This window comes from Leuresthes tenuis, unplaced genomic scaffold (assembly GCF_036924035.1).
Source record: "Leuresthes tenuis unplaced genomic scaffold, fLeuTen1.0.hap1 SCAF_19, whole genome shotgun sequence".
NCBI classification, from domain to species: domain Eukaryota; kingdom Metazoa; phylum Chordata; class Actinopteri; order Atheriniformes; family Atherinopsidae; genus Leuresthes; species Leuresthes tenuis.
In genome coordinates, this window is record NW_027325373.1 from 33,167,759 (window position 1) to 33,183,167 (window position 15,409).

The following is a 15,409-nucleotide window of genomic DNA, read 5'->3' on the forward strand; positions in this document are numbered from 1 at the left end:
CGCTGATCTTTTCCTTCAGTTTCTGGTGACGTGGCACACTATTGATGCCGACTCTCCCGAGCTGAGCCATATCCTGTGTTGGGCTCCAGCCGACCCGCCCACCGGTCTGTCCTACTTCAGCAGCATGTACCCTCCTCATCCTCTCACCGCGCAGTACGGAGTTAAAGTGCTGCGCTCTTTTCCTCCGGTAGGTCACCTACACGGGATTTCTGCCTCGGGTGGATTTGACGGCTGTTGCCATGAGAGCAGTTTTAGTAATACTGGTTATTTCTCTGCCTAGGATGCCATCTTGTTCTACATTCCTCAGATCGTACAGGCTCTTCGTTTCGATAAGGTAAACGTCGACCGCTCTGTCTTCACCAGCTTCTTCCAAATGTCAAAGAGCAGTTGTTCAAAGTGGGATTCTTCTTCTGGTCTTAGATGGGTTACGTTAGAGAGTACATCCTGTGGGCGGCACAGACGTCTCAGCTGCTTGCACATCAGTTCATCTGGAACATGAAGACCAACATCTTCATGGACGAGGAGGGACACCAGAAAGACCGTGAGTGACCCCACATCAGAGCTTAATAACTGAACATTAATATACCCGTAGATTGATATCTATCTTGGAATCCTGAACATAGTTGTTTAATAGCTGCTCGGTTCTTTAAAATGATAATTTAATTCTGTCAGAGGGAATTAAATCTCCCTTCATTAGATCCTCAAAAGTTATCAACGTTGCTGTTTTAGCTGAACACCAAAGTTAACAAGATGAGCCTGAAATCTCTTTAGGTTTTTCCCAGTTTTCATGTTACAGTGCAAACATGAGAAAAAAAAGATTATTTCAGTCCTGGATCTGTTGCATAAGGCTCAGGATAGATGAGGCAAATTAGGTCTGCTGAAGTGTGACGCTCCACCCTGACAGGCTCAGCGTGGCGGCACCGAGGCTGCCTTACCACACACCGGAACCGGGAAGTCAAAATCTGTCCATGTTGCACTCTTCTGGGGTTTGGAAGGCTTTTATTTGTGTTTTACAGCAAAAAAAAAATTAACATTTTATTGTTCTGATTTTACAGTTTTCATGTCCCAAAGGGAGCAGTCTCTCATTCTGGAGAATCTCATGTCTTCTCAGCTGTCCGTAGCTTCATTTAACTAAAATCTGTTTATATCAAACATTTCTGCATGGATTTTGTCAAGAGAACGTAGGAGCAGGAAGGTAGGACCCAGATGCAGAACTTCAAATTCAATAAGGGTTTATTCCAAAAATCTAAATCGCAGCAAAGCTGGAAAAAACTAGAAAATGCACAAGAAAACTAACGAAACTATGCAAAAAAAACTCCAGCGGAAACAACGAGAGAACAACAAGGAGTATACGGCGAGAACAACGGTGAGGATCTGACAAAGAATGAGAGGAAAGCAGGAGACTAAATGCTGTGGAGGGAGTGATTACTGATCAAAGACACCTGAGGATAATTAACACTGGAGATGGGTGTGGAACTGGAGACTAACAGGGAACTGAGGGAAATAGGAAATGACAATGAAACTCATGGAAACTAAACAGACTAGAAACAAGAATACAAAACTAAACCAGAAAAACACTCAAAGATCCTGACAGATTTAGGTGTTTTCATTTGTGCTTTAGAGTACAACAAGTGTTTTTGCTGATTTAACTGCCCTCTTGTCAAAATCTGTGTTGCAGTTCCTCATTCATTGAATAAGTGTGAATGTCATGTTTCCAAGCAGGAACTTTTCCTCCTTTACAACTTAAAGTTAACGGATCTTATGAGCTATTTCAGGTATCTATCACTGAGATGTCTGAGACAGAAAGAAGAAAGTAGTAGAAAGGTCCAGGGTGGTCTCAGAAGTTCTACCTCGGTCCCAGAATCCTTTTTGGGCTTGAAGTTTCTACCCTGGAACTATTTTTAGAAACTGCTGGTTTCTGCGACCGAACGAGGAAAAGATCCTCGTTCCTATAAAAGGTTCAAGTGCAGGAAATGCAGCTCTGCTGGCCCAAGTAGCTAAACACTTAAGTTTAAATAATATAGAACCTCTGAAATCATTAACATCTCAGGTCTGTACCATTAACACCAAACACACCTTAGATAGATTCAAATTAGCAGGAAAAATAAGACAGCACATTTAAAAAGTCCTCAAGTGACCAAAGTCCTGCATAATTAACCCAATATGATGCACTGACACTGAATCATCAAAATCAAATCAAATTCAAATAAAGCAAAATGAAACTCAACCACAACTAAAAACCAGTGACTAAAAAAGAGTTTTTTTACAGTTTTAAATTTTTAAATGATGAAGGGCAGCTCTTATATTAAAAGGTTGTGTTATAGATCGGTTTGTAAAACTGTAGACAAGTAGGACGGCTCCATACCATTTGGACTCTTTAAAACCAGTAATAACAGGACATGGAAATAACAAAAGATCAAACACTTAAATGTGGTTCAAGGTGGTGTTATTGTCTGAGTTTCTACTTCCTCTGTTGTCCAAACATGTTTGAAATCACATCACTTCCCATTGTACAGACTGTGGATACATCAGCAAATGTAGAAGATCAGTCTGATTATTTCCTCTGATTCTAAACAGTTCTGTGTTTAAAATCAACACAGAACATATTCACTCTAATTCTGTGCATACATGTGGAGTAACTCAGGATGAGGAAAACTCCACATGCATTCAGTCTTTAGTCTTTATTAGAACTGCACATTACAAACTCTGCTTCTCTGCTTAAAGTTACAGTTTCCCTTTGACTAATTATTGTGAAGACAGTGCACATAAGATGCAAAGAGTAGTGCCTTGCTTTGTGTATTTCTGACCCCTCTGTCGTAGATTAATTAAATGTTTTCACAGTTCTTGTGTAATTATGTTTTCCTCCTGATGGGAAAGTCTAAGTCAGGGCTAATTAAATGAGCTGAAGCTGTGATTGTATTTATTTTATGCCCATTAATGTGTCTGTGTAGCCGACATCGGGGAGCTGCTGGAGCAAATGGTGGAGGAGATCACGGGCTCTCTATCGGGTCCCGCCAAAGATTTCTACCAGAGAGAGTTCGACTTCTTCAACAAGATCACCAACGTGTCCGCCATCATCAAGTGAGAGCTTTAGCCCTTCTGCCACAGCCAAGAAAGTTTGTGGTGGGAAAGTTTTAACTGTGGTGTGCTTTTAACTTTCAGGCCTGTTCCAAAAGGAGAGGAGAGAAAACGAGCCTGTCTCAAAGCTCTGTCTGACATCAAAGTGCAGCCAGGTAACGAACTGTCCCGCAGGAGGCCGAGATGGTTCATTACAACATATTAGCTCAGCCTGAGTGATTTTTATTATTTTCCAACTTCAAATCAACATTTTGACCATATACAACATTCAGAAATAGACATTTGGTTTGAAATAAAGTAGAAACAAGAAGAAAGTTTTATACAAAAAGACCCTTCTTTTATTTCTCAGTTTGTAAATCTTTGATCTTCAGCTGGTCACACGCTTTAAAAGGTGTTGACGGTTCAGTCAGAATAAAAGTGGGTCGTAGCGCGCTCCCGTGATCTCGGTCGTTTGGTGTAACGTGGTCATAAAACTCCAGTGGAATTACGACAAAATCAAACATGTTTAACATCGTCTAAAGTCTTTAGTTGTGTTTGTTGCTAATTGTATCGTTCAGCTTTCAACCAATACGTGCACTGTTGTTCCTTCCAACCAGGAAGCAGGGGAGAAAAACAACGTTCGGTTCAGTTGGACCGAACAAAAGGAGAAGCAACTGACAGAACTGATACATCGATTTTAAGATTCTATCACTGGTTTTTAAGGCTCCTAATGGTCTTAGTCCAAAATATTTATCAGATTTGCTTTTGATTTGTGAACGTCTTTGGGCCCTCGGGTCTTTTATTTCTTCTAAAACTTACTGAGAAGCCTCATGTAGTTATGATGGTCCTCGTCTCTGGAACAGCCTTCCTGAGGACCTGAGTGCAGCTGATGTTGATGTTTTTAAGAGCAAACTTCCTTCCTTTTCAGTGAGGCTTTTAGTTTAATCTTATTTACCGTATTTTGCGCACTATAAGGCTCACCTGATTATAAAGCACGCCCTCAATTATGGGGTCCATTTCTGTACTTAACCCATACATAAGGCGCAAATGGTCCGACGGTGAAGGACAACGTCGTCGGCCGTTTTTACACTTATAAACTTATAAGCTGCACATCGGTCTGCATCACCCATCTCAGACTGAAGAACAGACACTCACTGGGACATGGGCAAAAGCATTAATGATGACATGATTCAGTCGATAAGTACGAGCTCCATACAATCTTCGCCCCATTCAGAGTGAATGGCTGGGATCCACCTGACCCTGGATTCACACTGAACGCAAAGCAACCGACGGAAGTGGCCAGTTGCCATTCTTTTCCAATGTATGAGAGCGAAGAGGCGCAGCAACAGTGAACGTGGTGGTGAGCGGCGTGAAGGGAGAGCGTGAGTGATACGGAGGGGGCATAATGCCCCGATGAATGCTTGGCGCTCCCCGCGGTAAATTTAAAATGGCGGTATCCGTGACAGATTTTTTAACATAAGGCGCACCGGATTATATGGTGCACACGGCCGATTTCTGTGAAAATTTAAGGCTTTTAGGTGCGCCTTATGTTGTGGAAAATTCTGTGAAAACTAGGGCTGGGACTCTATTAAAAAAAAATTTAATCTAATTATTTAGAGGCTTTGTAATTAATTAATCAAAATGAATCGCAAATATATTAATCACATATAAATATTAGACCTGAAAACAGTGAGAAAGCCCTACCCTGGTGCCGCCTATGTCTGAAGTCATGAACGTTAGTTGGTGCTCCAGTATAATCGGTATGCCTGAAACTCCTCCAGTGAGAAACTTTCCTTGGTGCAAAAATAAGTTAGATTAAAATACGTTAATTTTTTTAACGCGTTAATTTTTGTGGAATTAATTCATCTTAATTAATGCATAAAAATCCCGGCCCTATATAAAAAATAACTATGTTTACACGCACACCATAGTGTTCATGCTTGTGTCTGTGAGTGTGGTGTGTGTGTTGGGTGTGCACGGTGGTGTGGTTGTTTTCTTTATTTATTCAGAAAAATCTAGTTGAGGTCTTACAAATAGTGACCCTGTAATATCTAGACTTAAAACAGACGAGGGATACATGTGTATAAAACTCCTTTTAAAGTGTCAAATGACTGCAGTAGTTACAGATATTTATTGGCTCTGGGCCCAATCGGCATTGATGGAAACACAACGTGCCCTCACTGAAAGCAGAAGAAACAGACATTTCTTGTCCATAATGTCACTGAAACTGACTGCAACAACTCATAGACCCAAAAAATGAGATTGATCAGTTTGCTGTAAGAAAGCTGGCAGCTCACTGTCGGGGCTGCTGTTCAGCAGTACAAAATGACAATCGAACAGTCCTCTGAAAAACTGTGATGCTCCTCAGCGTACAGACGGTATGTAAATACACAGAAGGTAAACATGCAGCCACTGGTAACGGGAAAGGATTTAATCTGCTTGATTTACAGGGAATACCTTATTTTAAAAACATTTGTCAGTAAAAGAGAGTGATCACATAAAGAGCAGTGGTGTTCATTCACAGACTTCCAGAAAGGGTACGCCTGTGCGTCCTTATTTATAGCTCCTCAGACCAGCCACCTCTCTGCTTCAGGTGCATTTTAGGAGACATTTTATTCAACAGCTGGCCTCAGTTTCAGTGTTGCTGTCTGTTTATCCCTCTCATCAGATGTTTATACTGATGCGATGCGATGTGATGTGATGTGATGTGATGTGATGTTATGTTAAGAACATTTGAGGCTTTTGTGTCTTTGGTCCCATGAAACTAGAAATGCTGTTCGCGTGTGAGTGCTTTGACCCACCTCACTGTTTTTTCTCCTCTTTATGTTTTCCAGGCTGTTACCTGCCCAGTAATCCAGAGGCCATCGTGCTGGACATTGACTACAAGTCTGGAACCCCCATGCAGAGGTGGTTATTTCTGTTTAGTTTAGGGCTTTCAATGATAAATGTGGCGTCATGTCCTCTCTGTGTGTTTGATAAGAAGTGTGTGTTTGTAGTGCGGCCAAAGCGCCCTATCTGGCCAAGTTTAAGGTGAAGCGCTGCGGGGTGAGTGAGCTGGAGAGGGAGGGCCTCCGCTGCCCGTCGGACTCTCTGGAGGATGGAGAGGAAAACCCAGACGAGTCGCGCAGGGTGTGCTGGCAGGCGGCCATCTTTAAAGTGGGAGATGACTGCAGACAGGTACCCTCCTCTCTTCAACTCACAGCATATTTTCACTACATCTCAGGGCTGGGCTAAATTCCTATTCTAACCTTTTCTCCAGGATATGCTGGCGCTGCAGATCATTGGGCTTTTTAAGAACATCTTCCAGCTGGTGGGTCTGGATCTGTTCGTCTTCCCCTACAGAGTGGTGGCTACTGCACCAGGGGTAAAACACTTTTCTGTGTCACATTATCTCCAAATCCTCATCTAACTGATGCTGTGTGTGTGTGGTTTTTAAACTTTTCAATGATTTGTTACTTTTTGTTAGAGTTTAACTAAACTGAAAAATAAAGAAGTGAAATTCTTCTTCCTCTGTTATGCGGAAGATAAAGTCAATATAGAACCATATACACTGATTATAATGCTGCTCTTAAATGACACAACTCTAGGTGAGCAGGTTTGGTGGTTGCCTTAAACATGCCTTTAGTTTCCCTCATATGGACAAATATAGACACTTCTGATTGGTGTCAGAATGAGCAGATTCGACTGGTTCCTGACTTCATTTGCTTCTACTTGGACCAAATGTGATACCCAAGACCAACTGTTGACATACAGGATGAGTGACTAATTTTACTCCCTATCACACTGGTGATGCATCATAACTGAAAGTTTGACCTTAAAGGTAACATATTCTGCTCTTTTCAACAGTTCAACAGTTTTTCAACAGTTTTCTGGTCCTTTTGAGCTGTATGAGTCCGGCTGTGGTCAGAATACCTGTTGGTTTAGGCACAGTGGTTCTCTGTGTGACCCATACTGAAACAGATGCAGCTCTGCTGTATATCTTGTCGTCATAATCATGTATTCAGTGACTGATCTTCTCCTCAGTGCGGCGTGATCGAGTGCATCCCAGACTGTAAGTCCAGGGACCAGCTCGGCAGGCAGACGGATTTTGGGATGTACGATTACTTCCGTAACCAGTATGGCGATGAATCCACCCTCGCCTTCCAGCAGGTAGGGAGCTTTAAATCTTTTATTCTTCACCTCTTTATTCCAAAGATTCCAAAGTTATTTTAGAAGGATTCATTTAATAATTCCCTCATCTTAGATTGACAATCTGCTTAAATATGGGTACAACAACAGGAATCTTTATATTTTGCATTAAGTCTGCTTACTTTTAGTAAAAATCTTACCTGAAATTATGTGAGCTGCCTACATTTTCATAGTTTCTTTAGACTCTGATTGTGTCCTTAAACGTGCAGAACGCACTTTATGGAGACTGAAAATCTAAAATCTGAGATTTAAAATTCACGGCTGGTGGGTTTACAACAGAAGCTCATGGGGGAAAATTCCTCATCGATATGACTTTACACTCGTTTATCTTCATAAAATGGGCTTATCACATGATGTGGTCCTGTCCAGTGGTGCTGCCTTTTTTAAGAGGGATAAGTGGAACAATACGGGAATAGCTTAACACACAGGCACTGGAATCAGTTCAACTTTGCCTACTGTGGGATAGGTCATGCTTGTTTAAAGTCTTTAAATCTGCACAAGGCTTTATCTTATTGATGAAGATAATCCTCCACAACTGGAAAAGCCCAGTCAGACCAGAGGATGAGGAGTGGGTCCGGCTGATGACAGAGATCACATCATTTCAGCTGATGATAGCAGCTTATTTGCTTGTGTGGAATCAGTTTGTGAATCCTATAAAAGCAGCACATACACCCCCCAAACATTATGGAGGACTCTGTAAGTTATTGAGCTGTCACTTTGTTTGGTCTCTTTTGGTTTAATGCATTAATGTTGTTTGTTCAAACAGATCATCGTCTTCTTTTTCTTCTCCTTCCTCCTCCAGGCTCGGTATAACTTCATCCGCAGCATGGCCGCTTACAGCCTCTTGCTGTTCCTGCTGCAGATCAAAGACCGACACAACGGCAACATCATGCTGGACAGCAAAGGACACCTGATCCACATAGGTGTGACGGATGTAAACTGTTCTGAGTTCACTGTTTTAGCTTAAAACTTGTTCCTGCTGTAGTTGATTGAAATGACACGAGAGGAGAGTTTTTAGGCAGAGAAACGGTGACAGTTTGGTTCACATTGAGCTGGTTTCTTCCAGATTTTGGCTTCATGTTTGAGAGCTCTCCTGGTGGGAACCTGGGCTGGGAGCCAGACATCAAGCTGACCGATGAGATGGTGATGATCATGGGAGGCAAAATGGAGGCCACGCCCTTTAAATGGTTCATGGAGATGTGTGTCAGAGGATATCTGGCTGTACGGTAAGACACCAACAATTAAAGGGATTTAAGACTTCTGCAGATGACCTGTTATCCTCCACTGGCTCTGTAGGAGAAGAAGGATGCTTTAGATATCATATTTGTTGATCTTTATTGTCGTCTGCTTTGTGTCAAACAGACCCTACATGGACGCAGTAGTCTCTCTGGTGACCCTCATGCTGGACACTGGGCTGCCATGTTTCAGAGGACAAACCATTAAACTCCTTAAGTAAGGCCAACAGGAGGGTGTTTGAGCTTGTTAAAGCTTATAGATTTGACACCAATGCATGAACGCAGAGACGTACAGATTAGATCAATTTAAACCAAGACAATATCAAGATTATTAAGGGAAATATTCAAAATGGAACATTTTATAGAAAAAGTTTGACAGCCTCTTTGTAATTCAATTCAGTTTTATTTATATAGCGCCAAATCACAACAAATGTCATCTTAAGGCATCCCTCCTGGACCTGCTGCCTCCGGCACCTGGCCTCAGATAAGAGGAAGATGAAATGGTTTAAATGAATATTGTTTCCTCAACTTTAACACCTGTTTGTTGTCTTTTAGAGGGCGTTTTAATCCGCAGATGAGCGAGAAAGAAGCCGCGGCGTTCATGATCAAAATCATCCAAAGCTGTTTCCTCAGTAGCAGGTGAGAAACAGACTCAATCCAGCCTCTCTGTGGCAGATTTTACTGCCCAGAGCACAGATTTAGGATTTTAAATAAAAAATAGTCATTGCAGCCCTGAAAGCTTTACAGTTCAGCGTCGACTCTTCAAAAAAATTAATCCACATTGTGTAACTCCAGTTTGCCCTCAAGTTCTGCACAGGCCGTTAATTTGAGTGTGGGTAGAAGCAGGGAAACCTCTAAAACATGGTTAGCTCAAACCTTAGAGAGCTTAGAGAACCAGCATAAATCTGGTTCTCTAAGCTGGTGTGTTGCCAGATCTGCAGTGATGCAACATTTCAGCTTCTTTTTCTTCTTGTTTCTCCATGGTTTAACCAGATAACCCAAGTTTTGTAAATTCTGGCATCCAAATCTCTGGAATGACAGCAAAAAGCCAGCTGGTTCTAGTCTGAGGCAAATGTTTCTACGTATTGATCTATTTTTGAGGGGCCAGTGTTGTCAGTCTGACTTTGTCAAGAAGTGATTTTAGACCTGCCCTGAAAAACAGCCAAATTGCTGTCCAACTCACTTCATTTAAATCTCTGAATTTACTTAATTCTGGCTCAAAAAGATGAATATATGCCCAAAAAGTATGGAAGACCGCAACTGCCAAAATCCAAAATAAAACTATATAAATGTTCAATAAATACATTTATATGATGACATATAATACTAGAATAAAAAAAAATAGATTTCCAAAAATAATTGAATAGAAAGTTAAATAAATTGATAAATAAGCATTCCATAATTAAATACATTCCAAATACAATAAATAACATTAAACACTTAATGTAAAGTAAATAAATAACAGTTAAAAGTTTAAATGAATGCAGTTTAAAATTAAAAATCTTTCACGTTTCTTGCATAAATGAATTTTTTATGTATCTTTAGTTGCATTTATGATCATAAATACTTATTTATTTAGCCATTTATTTATTTTTGGATAATGGCAGTTTCAGTCCTCCATTTAAAAAAAAAAAAAAAAAAAAAAAAAAAAGCACGTAAAAGTAAATAAATAATTAAATTAAGTAAATAAATTCTTAGTTCATATTTCTTTTCATTTACTTTTAATGTAGTCCTCTTTTTTTTAAACTTATTTTCTAATTATTTTATGTTAGTCTATGTATTGTTGATACAGTTTATTTTGAAGACCACGACCAGCTTTATTCTGTGTTTTCAGCCTTCAACTCTTATTCATTTGTGTTTTGTTTGGTTCCAACAGGAGCAAAACATACGATATGCTGCAGTATTACCAGAACCAGATTCCTTACTGAGGATCCTCGGCTGTGACCCGACAACACAAACCGGACCGGCTGGTTCTGCTCCTCAGAGTCGGGCAGCAAAGGGGCACTTTAATGCTTAGTTTTACTCTGTATCCTGTAAGTTGTCAGACTTTATATCGTACACGTGTGTTTTAGAGTACTTCTTTATTTAACGTAAGGGTAAGAAACTATGTTTGACTTTGACCAAAAACAGGTATACGAATCACCCTTTAAGTATTTCCTTGATGTTGTTGTTACCCAGCAAAGACTAAAGTTTCACTCTGGAGAAAAATGGTCCTAAAGGAAGCCGCATTTAGTGCTATCGTCACCGTTATACGTGTTGCTGTGATGTTACTCACTTTGAAGCACTTTATAGATCACTGTTTCATCTGCTATAACTGCCTATAATCAGATTAAGATTAAGAATAAGAGATTAAAAATAATCTGAATTTGTTTTGAAGTGTTTTAGATTTAAAAGGACACATTTGTGTCAAATAGGTGAAAAATACGAGCAGGATCCAATCAGAGTTTCATCTAACAGTCGTGTTTAGAGATGTAAAGGTGTTTAGAGAATCAGAGTTGATTATGCTGTTGTATGTACTGTAATATATTTACACATTCAGATCACAGGCAGCTTCTCTGTGATGTAGATTTACACGTGAACAAACTTTTAACCATGTTTCATTGATGCTTATCCTCATGTCACCCGTCCTCATGTGAAATCTGTTTTAGGGCAGTTTTTCCACCACTGCAGCTGAGCTCAAAGGGTTTACGTTCTGCTTTTTATTTCCAATGTTTTACCGGCCGTAACTTTCCTTTTTTTATGTTTTTGAGCATGTTTTGTCTGCAGAGCGTTGCTGTCAGATAGAGCCAGCTATTTGTTTTTCTACATGATAAACACCCCAAGTCCCCAAGTCGTTCATGTATAAATGCAGGAATATATGGATGACTGAAACTGTCATAATTCGAAATAAATACAAAAATATATAAATGGCTGAATAAATAAGCTTATAGAATAATAAAAGCTACTGTAATATGTAATGAAATCATTTTTACTAAAATAGTTTAATAGAATATGAAATAAATAAAAATGTTGCTTTAATTTTAAACTTTATGTATTTATTTACTTAGACACTCAATTTGATCTTCTAATTTAATTGGAATTGATTTTATTGAATTTGTTATTCTTGTATTCATTTTTGTATTATTTTCCTTTCCATTGTATTGATCTTTGTATTTTCTCTGAATTATTTCTTCATTTCATTTTGAATTCACCACACGTTTCTTTTCCTTTCTTAAATTTTGTTTGTTTATAGATGTATTTACTCCTGTTATTTTCCCAGTGCGTTTTCTCCCCCCCATTTATTTCCTAAAGCCAGTTTATCTCCATGTTTTGTTTTTACATCACCCTGACTCTGTTTTTTCATTTCCGTTGAATTTTTCTCAGTGAGTCATCGGACAGCCACAGAGGCCGGAAGGAAGGCTAGCAGAGTTAGCAGCTAGCTTAACTTGCAGTCAGGACAACGGCGCAAATGCAGACTACATTTTTTTAATCAAACTTTTTAACCAACTGCTATATTTTCAGAAGACCGTTCAGGGACTAAGAGAACAAAAAAACTTTCGTTTTGGTACCGGAAGTATTGTTTTGCCCCTTTCGGTTTCAGGAACCATTCGTACGAACAGATTTGCTCTTAAATCGTATGTATGAGAACTTGCACATTTACCAATTTTTTCGTATTTGAAGTTTTCTTTCAGATACTTACGTGTGATCCAGACCTGTCGTAGGAGTCACGTAAAATAGTCTGCTGTTATTCAAATCAAGTTTGCTTGACTAATGTATTTAATTACTTTGAATATATCATAAATTAATATATACATTATAGCCCATAATTATGCTGACATTATTCTGTTTGACTTAAATTATGCACTTGTTAAGGGTTAATTTGACTGTATATAACAAGGTCAATGGGAAGTGCATCCAGCGGCTGACTTGCTACTTTTGGATACCTTAGCACATCAGGATCTTTGAAGAGAGCGTGTGTTCCGAGACCGTGCTTGCAGAGACAGACAAATGGTTGACATCGTGATTTAGATTGCCCAGGACTGTGCTGTTGCAAATATGCAGCTTTCTAGAGCCACAACTCCAGAGAATCTCCAATTCCACCACACGTCCAGGTCCTCACCATCCTTGGATTTTTGGTCATGGGAACCTTTCCGAGGGAGATTGGAGACAGATGTGGGTGTGTCCCAGTCCTCTGTAAGTCGTGCGCTCCCCTTGGTCATTAAAGCTCTCATCAGGTTTGTCACCATCAAATTCTTATACGCTGCTGTCAAACAAGTACAAATTAAGAGGAATTTTCATGCCATGGCTGGACTGCCAAACATAATCGGAGTAATAAACTGCACACATATACGCATCAAAGCACTCGTGCTGTTGTGGAGCGCACTACTGGTGTGCTGAAGGCCAGGTGGATGTATCTCCATACAGTGAGGGGCAAACTGCTCTATAGCCCAGAGAAGGCGCTGCGTTTTGCACAATATTGCCAGGAACGAGGGTCTCCCACTACCTGAACCAGCCCAGGCAGACAACATACCAGAAGACCCCTCTAATGGACCGCCCCATCAAAGTGCCATCATGGTGAGGCAACAACTGATTGCACGGCTTTCATTGCAGTCATTGAGCGCCTGGCCATGGCGAGATTATTTTGGTGACATTACGAACTACAGGTACGGAAATAACAGCACTCGTAATTGCTTCCCATTTCTTCGCTTTAGCAGGTCCTGTAATTCCACTTCTGACACTGTTAAAAATGACAGATTTTCCTTTTTGGATCTCTGAAAGCAGAACTTCAATATCATACTCCGTAAAGTTTTTTTTTAGTTTTTTTTTTGTGCCATGATGCCAGTTTCATGACTCAGCGCTCAACACTTCCTGGCTCAGGAGAGAGGAAGCGTGGCCTTATATGGTATTTTTTGGGTGTAGAGTATGCAAATTTGCTATCCACGTGCACTTAAATATGCATGGGTGGCGTTCATCATTTACGCAGGTCGTTTGGTCGTTTACACACTTTTTCCACTTTACAAGTTAAGAGCGTTTGTTGAATCTGACGTGGTGTGTTCATTCGAGACCTTACGAAAAAATGAGAGAAATTTAGAATAAAAATACGAAAATGTTCTTGCATAAGGCCCAATCTTTTGAAACACAATCTGAGCAGCTAAGCCCATGAGAGACTTTGAAAGACTACCCCCTCATTTGCATAATGAGGCAGAAATGTAAGAAGAAAACATGGTTATAGATGGGACTTGGGAAATAAATGGGGAGAGAAAATGCACCGGGAAAATAACGGAAGTAAATTCATCTATCAAGTCAAAATAAAACAGAGAAATAGAGAAATTTTAAGGAAATAAATATATCAATACAATGTATGTGAAAATAATATATAGAAATTAATAAAGGAATAACTAATTAACAAAGAAATTTAATTCCAATTAAAATAACAAATTAAATTTTTAATAGAAAAATGAACACAAGTTTAAATGAATGTAGTTTAAATTAAAACAGCAAAATATATTTGTTACTTTCTATTAAATTGATTTAGCAAAACTTATGTTATTTATTTCAGTAGTGTAGTTATTTCACCATTTATATATTTTCTGATTATGACCTCTGATCCACTCCTTATTTCTTCTCTTATATTTTCCTTCCAAACAGCCCGACTTTCTTCTAATCACTATTTCCTGGTAATATATAAAGAACTAAGAGCTGGATCAGGATCTGTGCACAGAGCTGCAGGTGGAAAAATATTCTGCTGTTTTTGCAGTTGGAGATGGTATTAAACCAGTGTGAGTTCTTGCTCTCGCAAGCCAAACACGAAATTTTAAAATTAATAGCTGCATTTTTGTGTAATAGCAAAACAAACTTATCAAGGATGTAATTTGAATAAAAAACTGAATGGATTGGCTGTATAGTGTTGTCATAAAGTGGCAGTAAAGACATTAAAAAATGAGATAAAGTTAACAGATTTAACATTGTTTTGTAAAAGTACACTTTGATGTCTGCACCACTGAGCAAATATATGTATCTGCATTATATTTTCTTCATGTTTCTTCATGTTTTCATATTTAGATTTTCTGTTGTTAAGAGCAATCTGAGGATTTTAGCAGACGTGATCAGTTGAAACCTTCCAGAATCAGAAGAATCTGGTGATGAATGCAGCAATAAAGAGAAAAACGATGGTAAAGTAGATTTTCCTCACTCTGATGTGCTGCTCAGAGGAAACAGAAACTACCTGAACATCACAGGAGGCTGTAAACTAACTACCTAAATGCTCTGATCCACACACTGAAGCATATATAATTTTTTATTGTGAAAATGAGCCATAAGAGCAGCAAACGGGCTGGACCAGGACACACTTTCTTCCTCCTTTTCTGTTTCTATTTACCCACTTTTCTCTTCTTAAAGTTACAGTTTGTAACAATTACTGACATGTAGTGGTCAAAGTGGAGATAGCAGCCATCTTAAATGCCTGAACTAAAGTGTAAAAAGATTACAAGATATACATGATGGACATGCATGTCAAACTGTTCCTGCAGCATCCACTTGTGTCTGAATCCAGTCTCTTAACGCAGTCTTCGATGTATTTTACCTGATTTTAAGCCTCTGATTGGCTGCAGTAACTTGATCAGTTCAGATTTATGCTTGTTAAGATACTTTATGATGGCTGGTGACACTGCTCTGAGTCATCCATGTTCTTCTTTTTCTTCTTCTTCACCTTGAACAGGACTCTTCTTCTGTGTGTCTATTATGGCAGTAAGGTGGCTCATATAGAAATAAACAGTTAATTTTAAGGTAATTAAACAATTAATTTGGCTAAGTTAGTAGATGCTGATGGAAATGTAGATTTTGTTAATTTCTTTAACAGATTTTGATGATTTTTCCATTCTGTAACTTTAAGTCTTATTTTTTCTGATTAGTTTAGCTTCTTCATTCTTTTCCCTCCTGTTGTTTTTCCT

The 15,409-nt window shown here is 39.2% G+C and overlaps 1 protein-coding gene across 3 annotated transcripts in view; it reads left to right on the plus strand.

Annotated features, from left to right (window-relative positions):
• Positions 1 to 11,465, plus strand: part of pi4kaa (phosphatidylinositol 4-kinase, catalytic, alpha a) — a 37,020-nt gene extending 25,555 nt beyond the window's left edge. For all 3 annotated transcript variants that reach the window (XM_072371281.1, XM_072371282.1, XM_072371283.1), the window contains exons 41-54: positions 20 to 187; positions 281 to 334; positions 421 to 541; positions 2,952 to 3,081; positions 3,163 to 3,233; positions 5,892 to 5,964; positions 6,054 to 6,234; positions 6,317 to 6,421; positions 7,081 to 7,206; positions 8,048 to 8,168; positions 8,312 to 8,471; positions 8,608 to 8,697; positions 9,036 to 9,119; positions 10,357 to 11,465. In XM_072371281.1, coding sequence (XP_072227382.1) covers positions 20 to 187; positions 281 to 334; positions 421 to 541; positions 2,952 to 3,081; positions 3,163 to 3,233; positions 5,892 to 5,964; positions 6,054 to 6,234; positions 6,317 to 6,421; positions 7,081 to 7,206; positions 8,048 to 8,168; positions 8,312 to 8,471; positions 8,608 to 8,697; positions 9,036 to 9,119; positions 10,357 to 10,408 — 1,536 coding nt within the window. In that variant the 3' untranslated portion in view covers positions 10,409 to 11,465. The remainder of the gene's footprint in view (positions 1 to 19; positions 188 to 280; positions 335 to 420; positions 542 to 2,951; positions 3,082 to 3,162; positions 3,234 to 5,891; positions 5,965 to 6,053; positions 6,235 to 6,316; positions 6,422 to 7,080; positions 7,207 to 8,047; positions 8,169 to 8,311; positions 8,472 to 8,607; positions 8,698 to 9,035; positions 9,120 to 10,356) is intronic.
• Positions 11,466 to 15,409: the final 3,944 nt, after the last annotated feature.